The 25,991-nt window shown below is 34.7% G+C and overlaps 1 protein-coding gene across 3 annotated transcripts; it reads right to left on the bottom strand.

Annotated features, from left to right (window-relative positions):
• Positions 1 to 8,253: 8,253 nt before the first annotated feature.
• On the bottom strand, positions 8,254 to 20,106 carry LOC133330438 (protein nervous wreck). 3 transcript variants are annotated; one of them, XM_061538870.1, is made up of 10 exons: positions 20,022 to 20,106; positions 19,351 to 19,580; positions 17,184 to 18,267; positions 16,985 to 17,123; positions 16,067 to 16,248; positions 15,368 to 16,001; positions 14,203 to 14,256; positions 13,086 to 13,112; positions 10,175 to 10,200; positions 8,254 to 8,994 (listed from the first exon to the last, which is right to left on the bottom strand). In XM_061538870.1, the coding sequence occupies exons 1-10, from the start codon at positions 20,040 to 20,042 to the stop codon at positions 8,254 to 8,256; spliced, it is 3,138 nt and encodes a 1,045-aa protein (XP_061394854.1). In that variant the 5' UTR covers positions 20,043 to 20,106. The 3 variants fall into 3 exon arrangements, with proteins under 3 accessions (XP_061394854.1, XP_061394856.1, XP_061394857.1); XM_061538872.1 differs by lacking the exon at positions 13,086 to 13,112; XM_061538873.1 differs by lacking the exons at positions 10,175 to 10,200; positions 13,086 to 13,112 and having other exon boundaries at positions 8,830 to 8,994.
• Positions 20,107 to 25,991: the final 5,885 nt, after the last annotated feature.

Here is a 25,991-nt window from a genome sequence, read left to right as displayed (position 1 = left end):
AAAATTCTTTATGTCGGCTGGTACTTGCGTTCAGGTTGTAAACCAAATAAAAAACGAAAATTTTATATTTGGTTTTTCTCTTCCATTCTCATACAAAAAATCCTTCTTTTCCACTCCAAAAAAAAGTCATCAATGTCTCCACATCCCCCCTAGCATATAACTAATTTAGAGAGAATTAACGAAATAAATGTTGTTTTTATATAGGAGAATTGTTTCATAAAGAAAAAAACAAAAAACGAGAATACACAATTCACTTTTTATATCACCAAAATTCACAAATCGTTTTCCCCTTAACCCCTTTTTAACTGATCACCTCACCACAATCACACCCTCACAATTTATATAGCGCAATTTAAATGAGACACACAAATACACACACCCCAAAAATATTAATTATAATAATTAAATAAATGCAAAACAAGAATAACAAAGAAGAAGAACAGTTAATAAATTTATACAACAACAGTAACACTTCCCCTCTAATTTCTAACGAGAAAATAAGAGAGAAAACTCCCCTATCCAAAGAAACCCCCTACTTTAGAAAGAAACAACAAAAAGAAAACTAATTATTATTATGTACGTATTTGTAGGATGTAATAATAAATAAATAAACAAAAAAAAAACAAATGATCATATTGTTGATCATTAATATTTGACTGTGTTAATTTTCATTATATTAAAAAATAAAAAACAACAAACTAAAAAAAACAAACATATAATTTAAAGAAAAAACCATAAATTTAAAAAAAATGAATTATTATTAAATAATAATACAAAAAAAGAAAACAACAACAAGCATTCTAAAAATCAACAAACAAACAAAAACATTACCAAATAATAATAATAATACTAAATAATAAATAATTACAACAATTCTAGTAAAAATGAAAGACATATGTCACCAAACCAAAAAAAAACAAAAAACTAATTATAATAAAAATGCAAAAACAAATGTTACACACAGACACAAATAAATAAAATGAATACTAATATTAAGTTATTTACCAAAAACAAAAAAACAAACTGAACAAACAAATAAAAATAATTCAAAACAACTAAAAAACCAGTACGAAATGATTTAAATGAATAAGAAAAATAATTTAAAACCAAACCAAAACAAGAAATAATTAAAAAAAATATTATTACAAAAAAAATTGATTACCAAAGTCAAAAGTGAAATGAATAAAAAATGCAAAATTGTATAAAAATTATAAAAAAAAACATTTATGAATTTAAAATTTTTTTCTAAGCAAGTAAGATGGTAAGTATGCATGAAGGACTATGAAAGCAGTAATTGAAGATTTAAGGGGACCCCCGCCCCCCATTCTCGGGGTCAAATTTTTTTTTTTTTTTTTTTTTGATTTAATTCGAATCTGCACTAATTCAAGAATAACCCTACAAAATTTCAAGTGAAAATCTCAAATCTCTCTCTTTTGCGAATGGCGGGCACGATAACTCAAAAACTAATAACCCTATCGATTCCAAATGTTTACACGTTTCTCTGTGAGTGTATAGCTATCGTATGAACTAGGATAAAACCAATCGGTGAAGATCTTCCCTATTTATTATCTTGGTTTTTGATCAAAAATCGGCGATTTTTCAAAAATATTTTTTCAAAGGTCCGCCATTTTGTTAATTTTAGAGCGAAGTCAATAATCCTAGTTCATACGAGAGCCATACATGTACTCTTTCTAACACCGTTGGAATTTTCGGATTTCGATGTTCCAGTGAGGAGTTATCATGCCCGACATCAAAAATAAGGACTTTTCTTTAATCTCAAAAAACAACAACAAGACAACAACAAAAATTTTTTGTAAATTATTTTTCCTCTCTTTTAAATCTTCAAATATATATGTGCAAAGTTACAAACCTTAACAAACTTTGGTATTGATTTACCAGCCCATAGAAAATCTTGAAAAATTAAAATCGAGAATGGGTGGGGTTCCCTTAAACAAAAAAAAAATTACTTTGAAAGCTATAACAATCGATTGTGAGAGTATTATAGAATTGTAAGAGTATTATAGTTGTGGTCCAGAAACTTGATAGGTCAGAAGTCTTCTGCGGATAGAATACCTATCAGAAATCTGCTATAAATATATATCGTAATTCTTCTATTGGTCTTTCACAGACAGAATATCTTTAAGAAGACTTCGCCCTATTGTTCTCTTTATATAGAAAACAAAAAAACATTCCAAAAAACAATAGAATACCTTCCAGAGATCTTTTATTATACCCTGACTTTTAGTATAATGATCGTCGTTTCTTGACTATCTCCCCATTTCAAAAATAGAATACCTTCCAGGGGTCTTCAATGGATATTATGATTAATGACCTTCTACAACCTTGAGGTTTTTTTTTTTTTTTTTTTTTTTTTTTTTTTGATTCATAGAAAATACCATCTGTAGATAAAATACCTTACAGAGGTCTTCTATGGATATTATACCCTGACTTCTATGGGTCGAAATATTAGTCCTAGACTCACCTTTTTGGTATACTAATCGCCGTATCTCGACTATCTGAACCAATCCGACCGTCGGTCTTTTAAAATATGTAAACAAAGTACGGGTCGAAATTACGAAATGTTTGCATATAAGTTTGATTCTAACCCCGAACAAAAATTGTTTAATATTTAGCGAATCAAATAAATACACAAAATACCTTTCAAAAATACGTCTATGAATGCAAGTCAATGACCTTCTACAGCCTTAGAGTTTTTTTCGACTCATAGAAAATCGTCCAGAGGTATTCTATGGATAAAATACCTTCCAGAAGCCTTCAATAGGTAAATGATTTTCCACAGGTTGTCTATGGATAGAATCCCAAAGATCTGCTATGAATATTATAACTTGATTTTTATGGCCCGAATTCCTTTCAGAAGTCGTATATGGATAAAAGGCCTTCCCGAGGTCTTCTATGGTTAGAAGTCCATTCTGAGGTCTTCCGGAGTTCATCTGTGGAAACTAAACGTTCTACAAGTTTTCTATGGACATAAGGCCTTCTATGAATAAAAGACAATCTATAGTTATTCCTTGCACTGTAAAATATCATTCGGATATCTTGTATAGTTCTCTATATTTCCAGAGGTGTCCTAGAGGACATCTCGACGGATAGGTGTGAACCTCTATGGATAGAGGTACTGTTGAAAATTTTGGCTATTACAATATGCATTCAAAGAACAGGTCAAAATTACGAAATGTTTGCATGTAGGTTCAATTCTAACCCGGGACAAAAATTGCTTAATATTTAGCGAATCAAATGGACACACAAAAGACCTTTCAGAAAAACGTCTATGAAAGTCAATTACCTTCTACAGCCTTGGCATTATTAGAAAATCGTCCAGAGGTATTCTCTGGATAAAATACCTTCCATCAATAGGTAAATGATTTTCCACAGGTCGTCTATGGATAGAATACAGTTCCTCTATGGATAGAATCCCAGAGATATGTTATGAATATTAGACCTTAATTTTTATGACCCGAATTCCTTTCAGAAGTCTTCTATGGATAAAATACCTTCCCGAGGTCTTCTATGGTTCTATGTCCATTCTGAGGTCTTCTATGGTTAGAAGACCATCCTGAGTTCATCTATGGAAACTAGACGTGTCAAAAGTTTTCTATGGACATAAGGCCTTCCAGGAGTTTTCTATGAATAGAAGATCACATATAGATATTCTTTGTATTGTAAAATACTATTCTGATATCTTGTATAGATAGAGGATCTTCCAAAGGTGCTCTAGAGAATAACTACCCTCCAGACGACATCTCAACAGATAGGTGTGAACCTCGATAGATAGAGGTATAGTCGAAAATTTTCTATGGATACATACGATTCTCTCCATCTTACATATCCTTACAGAGACCTTCTACAAAGAGAATAACTTTCATATATCCTCTGTATATAGAATGTCTTTCAGAGGTCGTTTATAAGTGCGACGACTTCCATTGTTCCTCGGGAGGTCTACCAGAGTTTTTCTACGGACAGAAAAAGTTCTTCTACGAAGGCCCTCTATAGGTATTCTATGTATAAAAACAATTCAAATGTCTTTTATGGATGAAAGTCCTTCCGAAGATCTTCTAAATGGGATCTATTGGGTTTCTTGCTCTGATACCTGCTTCACAGAATGTCAACCTTCATGGTTAAAAAACTGAGTCTTCCAGCTTCAGCTCATCTATTCGATGTGTGTATAAGGACTCCCTTCAGCTCATCTGTCACCTTCAGCTCGTCTATAAAGGCTCCCTTCAGTTCCTCTATGAAGTCCCAGCTCGCCTGGCAAGTCTCCCTTCAGTTCACCTATAAAGACTCCATTCACTCCGTCTGTAGATACTTCCTTCAGATCGCCTATATCGACTCCTTGAGCTCGCCTATAAATACGCCTTCAGTTGTATTTGAAAGACTCCCTTCAACTCGTCTATGAAAGATTCCGTGCAGCTCGTCTATGAAAGACTCTCTACAGCTCGTCTATGAAAGATTCCCTTCAACTCGTCTATAAAAGATTCCGCAGAAAGACTCTCTGCAGCTCGTCAATAAAAGACTCGTCTATGAAAGATTCCCTTCACCTCGTTTGTAAAGAGTCCCTTCACCTTGTCTATGAAAGACGCCCTTCAGCTCGTCTATGAAAGACGCCCTTCAGCTCGTCTATGAAAGACGCCCTTCAGCTCGTCTATGAAAGACGCCTTGCAGCTCGTCTATGAAAGACGCCATGCAGCTCGTCTATGAAAGACGCCTTGCAGCTCGTCTATGAAAGACGCCTTTCAGCTCGTCTATGAAAGACGCTTTGCAGCTCGTCTATGAAAGACGCCCTTCAGCTCGTCTATGAAAGACGCCCTTCAGCTCGTCTATGAAAGACGCCCTTCAGCTCGTCTATGAAAGACGCCCTTCAGCTCGTCTATGAAAGACGCCCTTCTGCTCGTCTATGAAAGACGCCCTTCAGCTCGTCTATGAAAGACGCCTTGCAGCTCGTCTATGAAAGACGCTTTGCAGCTCGTCAATAAAAGACTCGTCTATGAAAGACTCCCTTCAGCTCGTCTATGAAAGACGCCCCTCAGCTCGTCTATGAAAGACGCCCTTCAACTCGTCTATAAAAGATTCCGCAGAAAGACTCTCTGCAGCTCGTCAATAAAAGACTCGTCTATGAAAGATTCCCTTCACCTCGTTTGTAAAGAGTCCCTTCACCTTGTCTATGAAAGACGCCCTTCAGCTCGTCTATGAAAGACGCCTTGCAGCTCGTCTATGAAAGATGCCTTGCAGCTCGTCTATGAAAGACGCCTTGCAGCTCGTCTATGAAAGACGCCTTGCAGCTCGTCTATGAAAGACGCCTTGCAGCTCGTCTATGAAAGACGCCCTTCAGCTCGTCTATGAAAGACGCCCTTCAGCTCGTCTATGAAAGACGCCTTGCAGCTCGTCTATGAAAGACGCTTTGCAGCTCGTCAATAAAAGACTCGTCTATGAAAGACTCCCTTCAGCTCGTCTATGAAAGACGCCCCTCAGCTCGTCTATGAAAGACGCCCTTCAGCTCGTCTATGAAAGACGCCCTTCAGCTCGTCTATGAAAGACGCCCTTCAGCTCGTCTATGAAAGACGCCCTTCAGCTCGTCTATGAAAGACGCCCTTCAGCTCGTCTATGAAAGACGCCCTTCAGCTCGTCTATGAAAGACGCCCTTCAGCTCGTCTATGAAAGACGCCCTTCAGCTCGTCTATGAAAGACGCCCCTCAGCTCGTCTATGAAAGACGCCCTTCAGCTCTTCTATGAAAGACGCCCTTCAGCTCGTCTATGAAAGACGCCCTTCAGCTCGTCTATGAAAGACGCCCTTCAGCTCGTCTATGAAAGAAGCCCTTCAGCTCGTCTATGAAAGACGCCCTTCAGCTCGTCTATGAAAGACGCCCATCAGCTCGTCTATGAAAGACGCCCTTCAGCTCGTCTATGAAAGACGCCCTTCAGCTCGTCTATGAAAGACGCCCTTCAGCTCGTCTATGAAAGACGCCCTTCAGCTCGTCTATGAAAGACGCCCTTCAGCTCGTCTATGAAAGACGCCCTTCAGCTCGTCTATGAAAGACGCCCTTCAGCTCGTCTATGAAAGACGCCCTTCAGCTCGTCTAAGAAAGACGCCCTTCAGCTCGTCTATGAAAGACGCCCTTCAGCTCGTCTATGAAAGACGCCATTCAGCTCGTCTTTGAAAGACGCCCTTAAGCTCGTTTATGAAGGACTCCCATCAGCTCGTCTATGAAAGACTCCCTTCAGCTCGTCTGTGAAAGACTCCCTCAGCTCGTCTATGAAAGACGTCCTTCAGAGGTCCTCTATAAAAGACTCCCTTCAGCTCGTCTATGAAAGACTCCCTTCAGATCGTCTATGAAGGACTACCTTCAACTCCTCTGCTTCAGCTTATACAGGGAAGACTCCCTGCTTCAACTCGTCTATGAAAGACTACCTACAGTTTGTCTATGAAAGATTCCCTATAGCCCGTTTATGAAAGACTCTATTCAGCTGCTATAAGAAAAACTGCCTTCAGTCGTCTATAGAGACTCCCTTCAGCTCGAATATAAAGACTTCCCTTTAGATCGTATATGAACAACCCCCACTCACTCCTTCTGCTCTTCTATGGAAAATATAAGAGGAAATCTTTAAAACTCTTATATTTTCGAAGTCAAAATGTCCTTCCTCAGTTCTATTAAATTAAAAAAAAAAAACATTTTTTAGTGATAGTTGTTATAAACAATGTATTTATTATTTTGTTGTTGTTTGGTTTGATATAAACAATTGACAGCTAGTGTAAATTATTTAAATGTATTTATTTAGGTTAATAGGTTGTTGTTGTTTTTTATGGTTATGGCTGTATATATGTGGCTGTGTGAAAGAACAAACATAGGATTTAAAAATAGGAGAACAATAATAGTATTAATAGAATAATAATAATAATAGTCATAATAATAGGTTTATAGGTATGAACATTAACGAGATTTATTTGTTTACGTTTATTTTCTATATATTGCAATTTATTTAGTATTTTCCTTTTTTTGTTTTTTTTCATAAGCAGCACATCTAGTGATGAAGTACATTCGTTTGAGTGTTGTTGTTTTTATTATAATTTTCCTATAACATTATATACTTGTTTTGTTTTGTTGTTTTTATTTTTCTTTTTGCATTGAAGATTCGTTTACTTTAGTTGTTATTGTTATTTACATTAAATATATACTCATAATAGTAATAATAACTAATTTATCTTAATAAATTTGAATAATACTTGTTATGTGTTTTTGGTTGTTGTTGTTTTTGTGTCATTTTTTTATTTTTTTGCGAATTCCCTAATAAAGTATTTTGTTGGTATTTGAGATAATTCTTGTTGTTGTTATTGCATTTTGCATTTATTTCTTCCTTGTATAAATATGTAAGGTTGTATTGTTTATAAGAATATTATGAAGGGTTCTAAGGTCATGAGAAAAATGGAAAATATTTTGTATTGCTATGTGTGAACTATGTGAATGGTAGCATCCTTTGAAATTAACCCGTACTTTCCACCGTTTTCGTATAAATTGAATTGTTAAAAACAATTAATAAAAAAGAATTGAATTTATTTTATTTTGAAATGAGACCTGCTACCTTTTATCGAAACTAACTTGTGAGTTATGAAGAATTGTTAAAAACAATTAATAAAAAAGTATTGAATTTATTTTATTTTGAAATCGAGACCTGCTACCTTTTATCGAAACTAACTTGTGAGTTATGAAGACACCTGGTAGTCTGTAAAGACTTCCTTCATCCCTTCTATAAAGACTTCATTCAGCACATATGTAGGGACTTACTACAGCTTATCTACAAACACTTACTTCAGATCATCAATATACACTCACTTCAAACCATGGTTTTTAAAAATCACCTCAGACCCATCTATAAAGGCTCACTCCACATGTCCATAAAAATCGTTTATATCAAAACAGAACTCAATATTTCGGCCATATTTTTAATACTTCTGGCTATGGGGGGAATCATTGGACTTAATCGAAAAATCTATGCTAATCCCCTAGGAAGTTTAGGTATGAAATGGACTTAAATCGCTTTCTATAAACAGCTGTAATACAATTTCTGCTAAACATATTTAATTACTTATTTCCACCTAACATCTGTATGTGTGTGTATGTAATTTTGGAATGTCTGAATATTGTGTATTGGAATGTCTATTTGTATGTATAAATATATATTTTTAATTTAGATTATAACTTATGGCTAATGTTATCATTTTCTTCCTTCCGTGCATCCCCCTTAAGCATTCGATTCTTTCAGATTTTGTAATCTTGCCAATTGATTTGAATCCAATTCTTCCGGTATACTGGCACGACCACCCACCACCTGTTTGGGTGCATCCACAACATCGGCCTGCTCCTGATGCGATTCATCCACACTTTGTGGTCCACCACCACCGCCGCCTCCGGCACTTGCAAATGCATCATCGAAATTCGCATCAAAATTCGCCTCGAAATTCGCCTCAAATCCAGTGGCGGCTTCGGTGCTGGCACCAGCATTTGCCTTCTCATTAAACGGGTCTTCGGCCTCTTCTAAGGGCTGAACTTCTGACGAATCATGTTCCTGATCAGATGAGGGTAAATCCTCTGGATTGGGTGTAGGCGAGGTTAGTGTTATTGTTACACTTACAGCCTCGAGGGCTTCATTACCTTCAATTATTTGTGGTATCTCCGATTGTTTGGTGGCCTTCTTTTTGCTATCATCGGCATCGTCATCATGATCACCACCGCCACCATCACCGGCACCAATTGGCTTAGTTTTCTTATCATCCGCATCATCCGCGTCTTTGTCTTCTACTGGAGGGAAAGATTTATCGGATCCGTCTTCAACCATTGGGGTTGCAGCGGTAACAATAATTTGTGCCATACCTAAATTTAATGTGTTCCCTTTGTCCTTTGTAACCTTGGCGCCCAATGTGGGTGCAGTAAATGAAGGTGGCGGTTGTGAGGGTGGCGGATTACCATCTTCCTCGATATCGTCCTGGAAAAATGGAAAGAGAAAAAATAATATTTAGATTAATAAAAAATAATTATTAACCTATAGAAACAGGCAAATCAATCTTATATAGATGAGCTCCGAAGGAGAAAACATTTGAGAGGACAATATATAGGTGAGCTTAATTAAGTCTCTATATACATATTAACCTTATAGACAAGCTTAAGGGAGAGTCATTATATAAGTTTAGATGAGCCGAATGGAGTCTTTAAAGACGAGCTAGCTGAAAGGGAGTTTCTATAGTCTTTATAGACGAGCTGAAGGGAGTCTTTATAGACGAGCTGAAGGGAGTCTTTCATAGACGAGCTGAAGGGAGTCTTTCATAGGCGAGCTGAAGGGAGTCTTTCATAGACGAGCTGAAGGGAGTCTTTCATAGACGAGCTGAAGGGAGTCTTTCATAGACGAGCTGAAGGGAGTCTTTCATAGACGAGCTGAAGGGAGTCTTTCATAGACGAGCTGAAGGGAGTCTTTATAGACGAGCTGAAGGGAGTCTTTCATAGACGAGCTGAAGGGAGTCTTTCATAGACGAGCTGAAGGGAGTCTTTCATAGACGAGCTGAAGGGAGTCTCATAGACGAGCTGCAGGGAGTCTTTCATAGACGAGCTGAAGGGAGTCTTTCCTAGACGAGCTGAAGGGAGTCTTTCATAGACGAGCTGAAGGGAGTCTTTCATAGACGAGCTTAAGGGAGTCTTTTATAGACGAGCTGAAGGTAGTCTTTCACAGACGAGCTGAAAAGAGTCTTTCATAGACTAGCTGAAGGGAGTCTTTCATAGACGAGCTGTAGGGAATCTTTGTAGACAGGTTGTAGGGAGTCTTTGTAGACGAGTTGTAGGGAGTCTTTGTAGACGAGCTGAAGGGATGCTTTATAGACGAGCTGAGAGGGCAAATTTTATAGGTATCTATGACACTGTAGATAGTTTTATGGGCGAGTAGCTATAGGCAATCTGAGAAATATACCGTCGTTAATGAAAATACTCGTAATTTATGGACTTCCTTTTCGACAGAAGTGCAGGTTTTTCGATGAGAGCAGTGTACTAGTTGGAGGGAGTCTATCTGGGTACGTAGTTTTCTTCATGACGTTTTTTTTTTTTTTTTGAGATGCGGATCATTTATTAGTCCAATAGCTTAAAACATATTTTCTAAATTACAATATTAACAAAATTACCTCATCATCCTGCTCTTGTATGAGCACTAATGTAAGCATTAAATAGAATAGAAAATTTTTGATTAATTATTTTTATTCCAAATTTAGACAACAATCGTAAGTGTCTATAATATAAAATATTATGTATATTTTCAAATATTACTGTTTTATTGGGAGAAAATAATGACAAAAAATAGCAACAAAATTTACAAAAAAGGAACACTAACTACGAATTAAAAAAGTAACAACATGTTCCGTGTATTAAAATGGCTTTCAGGGTTTGTTGGTGTGTAGAGTAGAGAAGTGAAATTTTGAATTAGTTTTGTGTTGTTGGGGTGGGGTTGTTTGGAGTGCATTCCGAATTTTGAAGTATTGGTGTCAAATTGTCATGCAATTTATTTCAAAACGTGCTGTTTTTTTGTGTGTGGTGTTTTAGGTTTTTAAAAAATATTTTGGAAATTTAGTTAACAAAGCTGTACAAGTTATCGAAAATAAATTATAATAAAACAGTTTATATTAAATAATAAAACATTTAATATATATTTATTCAATTTTTAAAAAATATGTAATAAAAATTCATTTGGTTTCCATTTACATATTATTCATCTAAGAATATTAAATATTATTTTTGTACAGTAGTACGCATACTTAAAGTTAAAACGTATACGCCACTTTATATATATAAAAATATAATCAAAACCACTATCCATCACATGAACATATACAGAGAAGTACGGTTATAGCGAACGAATAGGGACCATGAAACTTAGTTCCTTATAGAAGAGGCTTTATTTATTGCCAGAGAACCACTTGGTTCGGAGAATTTTCAAAAACCAGCCATTCCCCTGGAGAAGATTTGCGGATGTTCTTAAAGCAAAGGATATACAACAACGTATTTTCACAACCATACTCCAGTATTAAAAGCTTTTTCAAGAAACTGCAGACAACGTTCTCTGAATACTCTGAGAACAAATGATCCGGAACATAAGCTTTCTTGGGAAATGCTTCACTCGTTCATATAAGAGGTTTAAGCCTTCTTCTTCTAGAAGAACTTTAGATCTTCTTCTGTTAGAAGAGCTTTAAATCTTCTTCTTCTAGAAGGGCTTTAAGCCTTCTTCCAGAAGAGATTTAGGTATTCTTCTTCTAGAAGGGCTTTATATCTTCTTCTAGAAGAGCTTCCGGGGGAGCTTAAGGTCTTCATCTTATAAAAGAGCTTTAGATCTTCTTCTAGAAGAGCTTTAGGCCTTCTTCTTCAAGAAGAGTTTCAGATATCCTTCTAGAAGGGTTTTATATCTTCTTCTAGAAGAACTTCCGGAGAAGCTTAAGGTCTTCATCTTATAAAAGAGCTTTCGATCTTCTTCTAGAATAGCTTTCGATCTTCTTCTAGAAGAGCTTAAGATCTTCTTCTAGAAGAGCTTAAGATCTTCTTCTTCTAGAAGAGCTTAAGATCTTCTTCTTTTAGTATAACTTTAGGTCTTCTTCTTCTAGAAGAGCTTTGGTCTGCTTATTCTTAAAAAACTTTAAATATTCTTTTTCTAGAAGAGCTTTAGGTCTTCTTCTTCTAGAAGAGCTTTAGATCTTCTTCTTCTAGAAGAGCTTTAGATCTTCTTCTTCTAGAAGAGCTTTAGATCTTCTTCTAGAAGAGCTTTAGATCTTCGTCTTCTAGAATAGATTTAGATCTTTTTCTAGAAGAGCTTTCAATCTTCTTCTAGAATAGCTTTCTATCTTCTTCTAGAAGAGCTTAAGATCTTTTTTTTCTAGAAGAGCTTAAGATGTTCTTCTAGAAGAACTTTAGAGCTTCTTCTAGAAGGACTTTAGATCTTCTTCTAGAAGGACTTTAGATCTTCTTCTAGAAGAGGTTAATATTTTCTTCTTTTTCTAAAAGAACTTTAAGTCTTCTTCTAGAAGAGCTTTAAGACTTCTTCTTCTAGTTTTAGCGGGCATATAATGAAGTTGAAGACGTGTTTTTGATCCAAATCCGATGCGGATTACAAGGTTTAATAAATTTTCCGAAGTATATGAATATAAAAACTTCAACAACATTAATAGCTTTGAGAGCCTACAATGTTTTTGCAAAAAAAAAAACCTGCACGTAGAGCATCTGTCAGATCTATGAGTTTTCATAAGATTTTGAATACTCAGTTTTTCTCAAGACAAGTTCAAGAAAACTACAGTAAACAGCTCGATATCGTTAAAATATCTAAGTGGGATAATTTGCGGCAAATCTTCGGCCGTCGTTATTCAAATGTAGTTTGCGGATTTATCAGCATTCGCCAGATTGGGGCTTCAACATTTTACATGTTCATTCCTCTACTTGTATTTTCCCCTAATTTGCCTAAACATTGACCGAATATTACCTATAAATTGGAGATTATTTCGAAGTTTTAATGTGGCCTACAGAACTAGTAAATAAAAAAATGTATAACACCTGGACTTTGATTAGGCGTTCACCAACATTTAGTCTACGCCAGTGGTTGAATGTTCATATAATACTTTCATAGAACAGGAATAGAACCTATGTTCCTATTTATTTTCATAAAGGTCCCAAGCACTTGACACGTTCACTTAAATAGAAGAACATTTTTACATTCCATTCCAGGGTTCTATTTTTTTCTATATTATTTTTTTTTTTAATTTTAATTTAAATTCAAATTTAAATTTCTATAGGGATATCATGACCAATAATAATCTTTTGACTCCATTTTTCCTCAATTCCAGATTTTCAAATGCTATTCTACAAATATTTTTTTCTATTATGAACTCAATCTAATAAAAACAAATCGTAATAAATCTATATAATAAAAATTATTTAATTAAAAAAATATTTATGAAAAGTGTGTTAAATATTTGAATAAAAAATATAATAATTGAAAATTTTGTACATTTGCATCTAAGAATCATTGAAGAAAGGCAACATAAATACAACAATTACCCTTTTTGGCAGTGCTTGTTTTCGGTGCTTAAAACGGAAAAGGAGTAGATAATAACAATTTGTTTTGGAAAATCAAAACCACAAGGAAAAAAGGAAAAAAATACACACTTAAAGCGGTAGATAAAGCAAATTAAACGAAGAAATATATAAATGCAATTTAAAAAGTAAATTTTAAAAAAAAATACGAAGAAACACACGAGGTTAAAACAATTGAATTTGTCATTATATTTTCTCTTCATCTTAATTTGTATACTTCTTATATTCTGCTTTATCAAATAGGGTAGCAAAACAAAAAAGAGAGAGATTACAACAAAATAACATTGAGACATAACGATGACATTATTCGAGGTCATCATGTTTGTGGTTGCCGTCAATTTTTTATTTCTTAGAAATGCTGTAAAGAAATCAAAACAGGATATGAACACCCACACACACACAAACACACGAAAAAACAATAAAATACACACCCACACACTGAGTTACATACATATATAAGGGAGTTGTTTAAACAATTTAACAGATATTTTTCAATTATTTCAAAACTTCAAGAATTTAGTACAGAAGAAAGAAAGATAAAAAAGAAGAAGTGGGGGAAATGGAAATATCAGATTTCAGTTGGAGATGTTAATTTTCCTTTTTTTGGTTGTATTACACCCAACACTCTTTTACACACACACAGAGACACTTGAAATAGAGTTTAAGACACATCGTGTAGAGAGCGACCGAGCGAGCGAGCGAGAGAGAAAGAGAAAGTCTTGCTTGTTAGAAGAGAAAGACTTAAGATTCGATCACACAATTTCAAGTTATTTTCTTTGTTTTTGTTTTACCTCTAAAGAGTTATAGAGAAGCAAGAGGATCTTTAAAAGATTATGATTTTTAAAGTAATAATGAAAAATTGGGTTAATATGAAAATTAAAAAAAAAAAACATTTTTCAAAAAATAAATCATATCCAATGATAGAAAATGTTTTGAAGGTTCTTTGAGTGGTTAGTTGAAGATAATGAAAGACGAACTTAAGAAATCTATGGTTGATTAGTCTAAAGGTTGAGTGAGAAAGAGACATGAAAAAAGGTACACAAAACCTCTAAATTATTGAAACAATTTTCTGAAAAATTACCTGGAGGAGGCATGCTGGGTGCAGCACCATTTGGTATATAGCCACTGTCGTCATCTGTAAAAGGAAAAATATGAGAAAAATTAGCAAAAATTTTTAGAGAAAAGCTCAAGATTTTTATCATAGAAGAGCTAAAGAACTTTATATTCCTCATAGATAGGCTGAAGGTATTTTTTTCATAGAAGATTTCAAAGACTTCTTTTCAAAGAAGTTTTCAAGGTCTTCTTTATAGATAAGCTCAAGGTTTTCTGCATAGAATAACTCAAGGACATCGTTATACAAGAGTTCAAATTTTGCTTCATAGAAAATCTCAAGGTCTTCTTATAGAGGGACTTAAGACCTGCTTCATAGAAAAGCTCAAGATCTTCTTCTACATAGAAGAGCTTTAGGTCTTCTTCTTAGAAGAGCTTTAGGTCTTTTTCATAGAAGAGCTGTAGGTCTTCTTCATAGAAGAGCTTTAGGTCTTTTTCATAGAAGAGCTGTAGGTCTTCTTCATAGAAGAGCTTTAGGTCTTTTTCATAGAAGAGCTGTAGGTCTTCTTCATAGAAGAGCTTTAGGTCTTTTTCAAAGATGAGCTTTAGGTCTATTTCGTAGAAGAGGTTTAGGTCTTCTTCATAGAAGAGCTCAAGGTCTTCTTCATAGAAGAGCTTTAGGGCTTCATAGAAGAGCTTTAGGTCTTCTTCATAGAAGAGCTTTATGTCTTCTTCATGGACGAGCTTTATGTCTTCTTCATGTACGAGTTTAAGGTATTATTCATGGACGAGCTTTAGTTCTTCTTCATGGAAGAGCTTTAGATCTTTTTCTTCTAGAAAAGCTTTAGATCTTTTCTTCTAGAAAAGCTTTAGATCTTTTTCTTCTAAAATCGCTTTAGATATTTTTCTTCTAGAAGAGCTTTAGATCTTTTTCTTCTAGAAGAGCTTTAGATCTTTTTCTTCTAGAAGAGCTTTAGGTATTCTTCATAGAATAACTCAAAATCTTCTTCATAGGAGAACGCAAGGTCTTCTTCATAGAAAATCTCAATGTCTTTTTTATAGAAGAGCTTTTGGTCTTCTTTATAAAATAGCTTTCAGTCTTCTTCATAGAAGAGTTTTAGCTTTGGGTTTTCTTCATAAAGGGCCTCTTCTCATAGATGAGAATGAAATTTTCTTTTATTCCCTATTTCACTCACCTGCCGTATCCTGCGATCCGAACATATCCTCGGTCAATTCATGAGCATACTCTGGCGGTAGTGCTGGTGCAGGTGGGAGTGCAAAACTGGGCGGTGCTGTAGGTGGTGGTGAATCTTCACCACCCTCGGTCAACGGTTCACCATTCTCATCGCACTCTTCCACAACCAATGAGGGGAAATTACCAAATTTACCATCCAATTCACCTTCCCACCAACCGTCATCAACGCCATGTGCCGTTTTTGTAACTATTTTTATTATCTGTCCCTCCTCGAAGGTCAGCTCATCCTCAGCGGTAGCATCATAATCGTACAAGGCAATACAATACATAACATCGGATTTCTTTTTCTGTGGAGCCATTATGACCGACACCTGATCTGGCGATTGCATCGAATCCACGGTCTGATCTTCATTATCAACGGTATAATCGACAGATGAGAAAGATATCTGAGAACGCAATTGATTAGCTGCACTACCATTGGCGGCCGCTTCCTGTTCAATATCCAAATAGTTGTGTGGTACATAACCCTCTTCGCCGCGATAGTTGCGGGCTCGCAACCAACCGTCGCCATCACCTTCGCCAATTACCTCGAGTTGTTCATTTTCGACAATGGTCAGTTCATCAGGATTTTGGGCCTTTAAAATAAGAAAATAATATTTTAATGTGGATCGGAAATAGCGGAACGGGTTCGGTTACTTACAGTGTAACTGTATAGAGCGGTACACTTGAATATGGCCTCTTTGGGTTCAGGAACAATGGGTTCTTCGGGTTCTTCTTCTTCGTCTTCGCCACCCCAATTAACTTCAGTTGGATCTTCCCAACCGGTATTAGCGCTCATTGCTGGCATTGTTGTTGTTGGTTCTGGTATGTGTTCTTCGGTTTCTGTGGACAAAAAAGAGAACATACGTTTTGGCTATATTTTTCTAATAAATTGGGGGGATTAAATTGTTAGAAATTTGCGATTTACAAACGAATATTTTTAATACTTAAATTGTTTTTTCAAAACCATTACAATCATGGACTTAAAAAACACATTTAAAAATAATTAGGTTCCACAACAAGCGTGGATTTAAAAAAATCAGGATCCCTTATAATTGTGGATTAAAAAAAGTATCCATTATAAGCGTGGATTTACAAGCTTAGATTTTTGAAACACTGTTTTTTAAATCCAACCCAAGACCGTATTAAAAATATTTTTTTAAGAAACCCCTTGACCTACTAATATAGGAGAAGACTACTTGATATTTTCTAATATAGAAAATACCACTGAACCTTCCCCCATATGGAGAATAGCAATGGACCTTCTTTTATATGAATAAGACAACGGGGTTATTTCTCATATGGTAAAAGCTTATATATTGGCCTTCGCGACCTTCGTATTAAAATTAATCCGAAATTCCCTGGTATTTTCTAGTATGAAAAATACCACTGAACCTTTTCACATATGGAGAAGATCAATGGACCTTCTTTTACATGGATAAGACATCTGGATTATCTCTTATATGAAAAACCCCATCCATTATATTAAGAAAACTCTTTTTGTATTGGCCTTCGCGAACTTCTTATTAAAATGAATCGACAATTCCCCCTCATAATGGAGTGGGCCATTTCGTCTTACCTTCATCACTATCACTAAATGTATGATCTCTGGTAAGTTCAGGTTGTTCCTTGGTTGACGAAGCAGGAGCAGCCGCCTGAGTACCACCAGCAGCCTCTTCCTTATCACTGTCATAGAATGAATCTGAACTTGGATTTTCCTGAAACAGAAATAAAAATATTTTTATTTTTTTATTTAAATTAAATTAACATCCACCTACCCCTTGCCCGGAGGCATCTGTACGCATAGAAATCGAACTTGCCGAGCGTGTCAGTTCCTGAGCCCCAATAATCTCAGCCTCTTGAACCCATTCATCGACATTTATACCACCTTCACGTAGACTTTGCAAGCACGCCTCTGCCTTGGCTTTCTCTGTTTCTGATCTTCGTATTTGATCACGGAACTCCTCAATCTTAGTATCCAAATCGGGGCCGTTGGGATCATTTGGATCGGTGCGTTGGCCAGAATCACGTAGAGCAACACATACTGCCAGTTTCTTGGCATTTTCTCGAATCGAAAGATTCTCCTTAACCACACGACCAGCTAAATTCTTAGCCTCTTTGGTAAGCGTCTCAACGGCCGATTCATGTTCTGTGGTAACCTTGCGTATCGGATCATTGTCACATGGTTCGAAATCGTATTGAATATGTTGCTTGAGTACCGGATAGAAGAGATAGCAGCATTGTAAATTATATTCCCTGGTCAGCTGTTGGGCTTGATCACGAATCTTGCCGAACGAGTTTTGTGTTGCCGAACAGGTTAACAATTCGGTACGACCCATTAGAGTCAAATATTCCGCCACACGTTCAAACACATAATTCTCCATTGTGGTCATGGTTGTCTGTAGATCGACTGTGAAATAACGATTCTGATGAGCATTGGCCGCAGCCAAACTCAGAATGTAATCATTTCGAGCTCCTGTCGATTTCTCCTCCAACAATTCCTTACGCGATGTTACCCGAGCACTGTTTTTTTGCAGCGAAGTAATCGATTGGAAAAATGAACCCTTTTTCTTTTTCAATTTCTCCTCGATGTCGCGGGCCTTGTCACGAACATCATGGGCGCAGTGCTCTTCATCGAAATACTGTTTCTTGGCCTTGTCCAAATCGCCGACACTCAAATGCAGCTCCTTTTGTACATTCACAATGTAGGAGAGGGATTTTTTGGCAATACCTAATTTATAGTCACGCAGAACTTTGGCCTCATCGGCAATTTGTTGTTGGAAAACTTCAATGGCCGCCAGACGAGCTCGGGCAAGTTTTTCGTTTTCTTCCAATACCGTACGCCAAACGCTCCACATATTCCTGTAAGCGAGGAGAGGGGGAGGGAAATTGATATTAGTTTTTGAGTCAATGGAATTAGGGGGTGTATGTTTGTTAATCTTTTTTTCTTTTTATATCAATGTGTGGGTGTGTTTTATTTGAAATGGATTCAATTGCTATCCAGACAAATTATAATCCACCCCCCTAAAAAAACCAGAAACACAATTTTTATAACTGATTAGATTTGTAAAAAGAAACAGAAAATAAAACAAAAACATAGTTTTGTGACCTATTTTGTTGTTTTTGTATTACGTCATTTTTTACGCCCCTGATTACAAAGGCTGAAGATAAAGGACACAAGGATCTTCAAATATTAAGGCAAAATTAGAACCATGCCAGGTTTTATGAAGAATATTTTTCCAAGGATTATGACAGGCGTGGATTTTGTAAAGAATATTTTTTCAAGGATTATGACAGGCGTGGATTTTGTAACGAATATTTTTTCAAGGATTATGACAGGCGTGGATTTTGTAAAGAATATTTTTTCAAGGATTATGACAGGCGTGGATTTTGTAAAGAATATTTTTTCAAGGATTATGACAGACGTGGATTTTGTAAAGAATATTTTTTCAAGGATTATGACAGACGTGGATTTTGTAAAGAATATTTTTTCAAGGATTATGCCAGGCGTGGATTTTGTAGAGAATATTTTTTCAAGGATTATGACAGGCGTGGATTTTGTAGAGAAAATTTTTTTCAAGGATTATGACAGGCGTGGATTTTGTAGAGAATATTTTTTCAAGGATTATGGCAGGCGTGGTTGTTTTTTAAAATTTTTTCAAGGATTGTTTTTTTTAATTTTTTAATTTTTTCAAGGATTGTGACAGGCCGATTTTTTTTAATTTTTTCAAGGATTGTGACAGGCGGAGTTTTTTTATATTTTTTCAAGGATTGCGACAGGCGGAGTTTTTAATTTTTTTAAGGATTATGACAGACCTGGTTGTTTTTTAACGTTTTTTCAAGGATTACGACAGGCGTGGATTAAAAAAAATCTTATATATAAAAAAGGAAACTTCAAGGTAACCCCTTTAAAGACACTCCGTCAGCAACGTGTACAAGACTTACCATCTTTCTTCCATTCCCTCCATTTTGATATCCGGTATATTGGGTATCTTCTTATTCAAATACTGTGAGGATATCTTGAGCAGTGCCTCACTGTAGGACTTTTCCACGGCCGAACGCTTAATGGTGAATTGTCGTATATCCTCGAGCAAATCGCACTCATGTTGATTCTTCAGCTGCAACTTGGCCACTTGTTCCGTATGTAAATTCTTCAGGAATTTCACATAGTTACCCTAATTAGCCATGAAGGACGACGAAGTGGAGACAGAAATAGAAAACAAAAACAAACAAACAAATGAATAAGTATGGACAGGAGAATATTACCACAGTTAGTAAACAAACAATTAAGGAGAGAAAGAGAGAACTGAAACAGAAGTGAACAGTGAAAGATGACAGGTGATGTTGTTGCTGTTGATGATAATGATGATGATGTTGCATGCGTTGTGATAAAAATGTGATGTGAATGTATTAGTTTGTTTGGCTGTCACGTTGGATAGATGGATGAATGAATGATTTATATAGCAAAGATGTAGATAATATTATTAATTAATTAATTAATTCCATAAAAAAGGAGACGAAAAAACAACACAAACATTAAATCCACCAGCAAAGAAATTGTGTTTAGGCTGGTCAACTCTAATCAAGGTAGGAATGGAGGGGGGCTATATGCTTACCTTACGCGGTGGGGGCTGCATTTTATTATTAGTGTCTCTAGTATTCTCTTATCCTATGAATAATAGTAATAATAGCGTCCAATTTATGGAATGACAATTTGTTTTGTTAAATTTTTTGCTCCTTCGATTTGTTGTTCAGTTTTTTTCTTATTTTTAGCTTTTCTTTACGTACATATGTGAATGAGTATTTGTTGTGAGTGTATGTGTGTGTGTTTGAAAATAGTGTATGCAAGGCTTAATGGTAGCACATAGTATGTCCGTAAATAGAGGGGTTTTCCTTAGTCCACCTTGGTTGTCCAATGACAGTATGTATGTATATATGTGTGAGTATTGGTGCGTTTAAGCGTTAAGCATTTAGCGTATTGTTTTTATTATTAGTTTACTGATTCTTGTTTTTTGTTTTTCATTCAACACAAGCACGAACTCATGGTCGTTTTATCTAAAAATACAATACAAAAATAGAAATTAATTGAATGTATGCGCAATTGAAAATGAAAAGTAAATTGGAGATAGCTTATAAATATTTTATTGAGATAATACAGGTTTATTCGTTATTTCTGTCGTAGCGATTTGAAAGTGCAAAAATAAATTGTTCAATGCATAATGTATACGGACACAGACACACACACAAGACTATAATTTTAGATTCTAAAAATTAGACGGACAAAATTATATTCGGTTATTATTGAAATGTATCTATAAACAGAAGAATGCCATAAAGAGGTCCCGTGTAGAAACTTCAATGAGTTTTGATATATAAGACGGGAAGTACTCTCATCCTAGAAGACATCCAGATAATATTAAAATACCTTTTGATATTTTCTATTTTCCGATATTCTTGATCAAATAAGTCATACAATAAAGTCGTCCGGTGTAGAAAACCTTCTAATATATAAGTGGAAAAATATTCAGTTATATACGCTGTATATTTTATATTTTCCAAATATGACGTTTTTGTTTTTTACTTGGCGGTCAATAGAGCTTCTGTATTAAACAACCCCATGGACATTCCTATTGAAAGGCCTTTTCATATTCCCCGTCAGAGTATCTTCTTTTATTATATATTAATAGACATAATGATCTATTTTCGGGAAGCTTCCCTGGTCTTCTTTTAGAAGACCTATTCATCTTCTCTGTCAGAAGGCATAATGTTAAATATTAGACCTCTTCCTATTCTAAGCCAGAAGGTCTCTACTGTAAGACATCCTGGCCTTATTGTTTTGGAAGCTCTCCTGAACCTTAATATTTTAGCAGACCCTTGTAAGGATATCTGAAGATCTGATCTATGTTAGACAACCGGAAAGACTCTAGTTTAGTAAAAACGATCAGATTTTTCTGAAATTTTTTCCAGAGGTAAGTATTTTTACCCTAATTATGGGGATATATTTTTATCTGGGGGGACGTACCCGGTTATTTGGTCCGGAAGTTCGGGTACGGGTACCCTGTTATATCCGGTTCTACGGATCCGGTAATTATAAAATGGGTATCATTTTAAAGGTTATAAAAATACCTTTCCATTGAGAGGTAATATCTCAACCATTGGAGATATAGACAAAAAATGGGTTTTGGTCCCAGATTTTTTTGAAAAACTCCCTAAAAGTTGAACTTGGGTCCATTATAGTTCCTCTCCAACCCAGACTCAAATGATAGACCACAATTTGCCCTTTCCAAAATGCCCTTTCAATGGAAAGGTATTTTTATAACCTTTAAAATTATACTAATATTATATTAACCGGATCCGTAGAACCGGATATAACCGGGGACCCGTACCCGAACTCCCCCAAGAGAAAAAGATATCCCCATAATTAGGGTACAAATACATACCTCTGGAAAAAAAATTCTGATCGTTTTTACTAAACTAGAGTTAAGCCCAATCAGCTGATCTGACATACTATAGTTTATTAATAAGGTCATCGATGGAAATCCACTGTGTATCAGCTGTTTACAAGTTTTCTGTCATTGAGAAATAACAGCTGTTTCCCTTGCTGGGTCACCCCTAGGACTTAATTTTTTATGAAGGCATAAATAACGACAAAGATTTCGACATTATTAATAGAGCTTGGTCTCTATATTTACTCCAATTTCTAAAAAACTAAGGGAATTGATGAGGATCAGTGGCGAGATCCCGAACTAAAGTCTTCTCTGCATTACCCTTCGGCGGACAATGCCATATATTATCCACTAATAAATAGTTGGTTTTTTATAAAAACAATAAAATGGGATTCATCCTGACTATTTGGCAAAAACAAAATTGTTCCAAACATTAAAGAAGGCCATAAAAATACGATGCTACGATCAAGACCATGAAAACTGCTTAGAAAGTGGAGTCGAAAAAAACTCTTACATCTTATTGAACTATAGAAAACCATGTTTAATAACATTAATCAATTTTTTGTATTTTTGAAAATAGTTTTGCCACACCCTTTTCTAATGTTTTCTTTTTAATTCTTTTCATAACTCAATAAAACTAACTATAAAACGTTTTCCATACCAATGTCAGTATTTTTGATAATTTAGATAATTTTTAAACAAATTAGGACATTTTAAACAGCATTTACATTAGAAATTGTTACCGGGTGTTAACCTACTTTATGGGAATTTATTTGACATATCTACAATGGAATTGACAATTTAAACCCACTGGGTTAACAAAATCCGGTATAATGTAAACGTACTTTAAAAGTTGTATATTTCAAAACGATTTAAAATCTGTTGGTTTATGGATTTAAAAATCAGCATTAAATTTTAAAATTGTCTTATATTGTCTATTTATAAAGGATACATTGTTTGACATATAATCAAGGGAATTGAATTCCACGTGTTTTTATCAACCCTGCTACTAAGTTAAGGGTCGCTTGATGATCCATAACCTTTTTATCATAACCGTATTTCTTTTTTCTTTTTTGCAATATTGAACTCATAAAACCTTTTTTAAAAAAAATAAAATTTCATTAATAAAAAGTGGGCGTCAAAAATGGTAAACGCGCTTCTATTTTGAAATCCATTTTTTCAGATCAGCTGATTTCTTGTTCATTCGAGAGAGATGAAGGGAGAGGAAAATATTCATATCTTCTCACTCTCTATCTCCAAATATTAAATTTCTCACTTCCAATAAAATCACTCAGTGCCAAATTCCTTTTTATATAATTTAGAAAATTTCGTTTATTTATTATTTTTTCTTTGGATTGGGGTTTGAGTCCAATTTATCAAATTTGCGTTCATTTATTTTTGTTTTTTTTTTTATGTCCAACATCTTCACTTGCATTTCTCACTTCCTATAAAAATCTTAACTCAAGTATTTATATTAAATGATTATTTTATTATAGTTGTACTAATGCAGCCCTGGTGTCCTCTTAAGCCAATTACCCACTTCTCGGGACTATGGAAACCACTTTTACTTTTTTTCACTTGTTTGGAAGTACATTTTTCACAATGCACTTTGTCGACATGGATATTAAACGTATTCCAATTTGTAAATCATTTCTTTTTTTACTTTTTTTTAGGAAAAATTCTTCACTTTGAAATTTTCACGTGTCCCTGGCAATTTTCCAATAGTACGAAAAAGAAAAAAAACTTGTACAAAAAAAATTATTGTAGTTATTTAAATTCATTTCGTTGTTTTTTTTTCACAAGATTCAGTTTTCTTATCGTAGTGGTGGTTGTGGTGTTTGTAGAGGATGATTGCCTTCTTAAATATCCAACATTAGAAAAGGATATCCCCTTTTGAATATTTATGCTTTATATATATGGCTGTGTATATTTCTATATTATGTTGTGTGTATATCTATGTGTGTGTGCCTGCCTGCCTGTTTGTCTGGGTATTGGTTTCTTATGTACACTTATGTAATGTTTGTATATGAGGAAGCGAGAAAAAATCCCAAATTTTTTCTCCACACCGAAAAAGCACTGAATTTTATTTCGTTTTTTTTTTATGTTTCAACCAAGTTTTATTTCAAAACTGTTTTATTTTTCCCATTCCTTTATTTCAGGCAAATAAAAGCATATAGCATAGGCGTAGGCTTGTAAGCAGCAATTCTATAGATTTTCTATGCATTTTTCAAGGTATTTTTGCTTGAGAAACAATTAGGCAAAGGGGTTTTATGCGTGTTTGTGGTATAAAAAATATATTTCAAACTTTTCTAACACTTTTCTTTGTTGTATTATCCTTTTTGGCCATTGATTATTACTTCTTCACATGAAGATAACACGATTTGCCCGTTTAAACAATTACACCAATTTTGAAACTAACTTTTTTTAAATACCGAACAAAATTTTTTTCTTCCGTTTGGTTTTTTCACTTGCGATTCTTACGTATCGATTTGGACGACGTTGTCGACGTCGTCGTTGTTGATGGAAATTGCCTGGTTTTGTGTCTAAGATAGTCTTCTTCTTATTGCTGTGACGACTGTTATGTTGTGTTAACTCTTCGTTGATTTGAAACTGGAATAACCACCAACAACTGAAATAATTTTCGGAGAACAATTATCCCCCATAAATAGAAAATGCGTGAGTGTAACTTTCCAATATTGTTGTTTTTAGCTCCGGTTTTTCGCCTTTCTGATAAGCGGGGTGTAACAGAGGGGTGGGTTTTGAAAGGATAACGTAAATGTTTTCATTCATAAATGTCATTTGTTCGTCTTCACCTTTTTGGCTGGAACGAGTGTCAGTGTTGTATTCAGCCGGCCCTGCGCATTAACAACACCCCACACACTTTTTTAAACACATTGCAAATACCGTTACTTTTTCAGACGTGTTTTGAAAATATATTCAGCTATTATTTTTCAATACCCTTCATTAAATTTTGTCGTGATACTAACATTTTTATTCACTGTTATTTTTTTTACTATGTCATGTCCACATAGTTGTTGTAGTCAAGATAAGATTATTAAAGAAAACTTTTAATATTTGAGGGCCATTCTACTAGACAGCAACAAGGAACGTACATTTTTCAATACGCTCAAATACTCTACTAAATTCTCATTATGGACATTGTTTTCGTTTTTCTAATTTTCGAAGTTGATATTGTTGTTGGTGTACCGATATGTTTTTTATCAGTTCATACGACAGCAAATTTCTACTCAATTGCCGGGGTATTGAGTTATTTTGGTTTATCAGAACGTTAGAGTGAAAATTCAACAGTGTTATCATATATATTTTAATTTATTCTACTACCAAAATTTATGATCGAAATTGACCAAAAGAAAAAAGGCCATAAAAAAGAACTGAATGTCTTCTTAATAGAAGAGTTGCAGGACTTCTTTTGAACAGAGACTAATAGGTGTTCTCATAGAAGACCAAACGCTCTTCTTATTAAGACACAAAGTTATTCCGAACATCTTTCGTATAGAAGGTCTTCTTCATAGAAGAGCTGAAGGGTTTGTTCATAGAAGAGCTGATTAAAGAAGCCTTCTATCATCAGTTTAAAAGGTATTCTTACAAAATTCGTAGAGGTATTATTCTTACAGAATTCTTAGAGGCCCTCTTATAAATAACCAAGGGTCCTCTTATAAAAGGCCAAGACTAATAGGTGTTCTCATAGAAGACCAAACGCTCTTCTTATTAAGACACAAAGTTTTTCCGCAAATCTTCTTCGTATAGAAGTACAGAGAATCTTCTGGTTCTATGATCTAAAAAATCTTCCGATTGTAGGATATAATATATCTAAAAGAAAACCAACAAATGTTCTTAAAGCGGCCTAAAAATTGTTCTTTTAGAGAACGATTTTATAGATTATAAAACAAGATGTTCCTATAGAAACCCAAAACATAAGGGAGTCATACTGTTTAATTTTTTTATGAAAATAAATTTGTTTTTATTTAACAAAATTAAGTTAAGATTTTTTATTGATTGCATATTTTTTTCATTAATTAAAGTGTTTACAAAAACAAAATTAACACTAACAGTTCTAAAAAGGAGAAAACAAAATCAATAATAGGAACTACATTCTACATACAACGACAACTTAACAAT

Source organism: Musca vetustissima, unplaced genomic scaffold (assembly GCF_032173495.1).
Source record: "Musca vetustissima isolate MV318-11 ecotype Yass unplaced genomic scaffold, APGP_CSIRO_Mvet_v1 utg10841, whole genome shotgun sequence".
Classification (NCBI taxonomy): domain Eukaryota; kingdom Metazoa; phylum Arthropoda; class Insecta; order Diptera; family Muscidae; genus Musca; species Musca vetustissima.
Note: the sequence above shows the minus strand (reverse complement) of the source record. Positions and strands in the feature narration are given on the sequence as shown.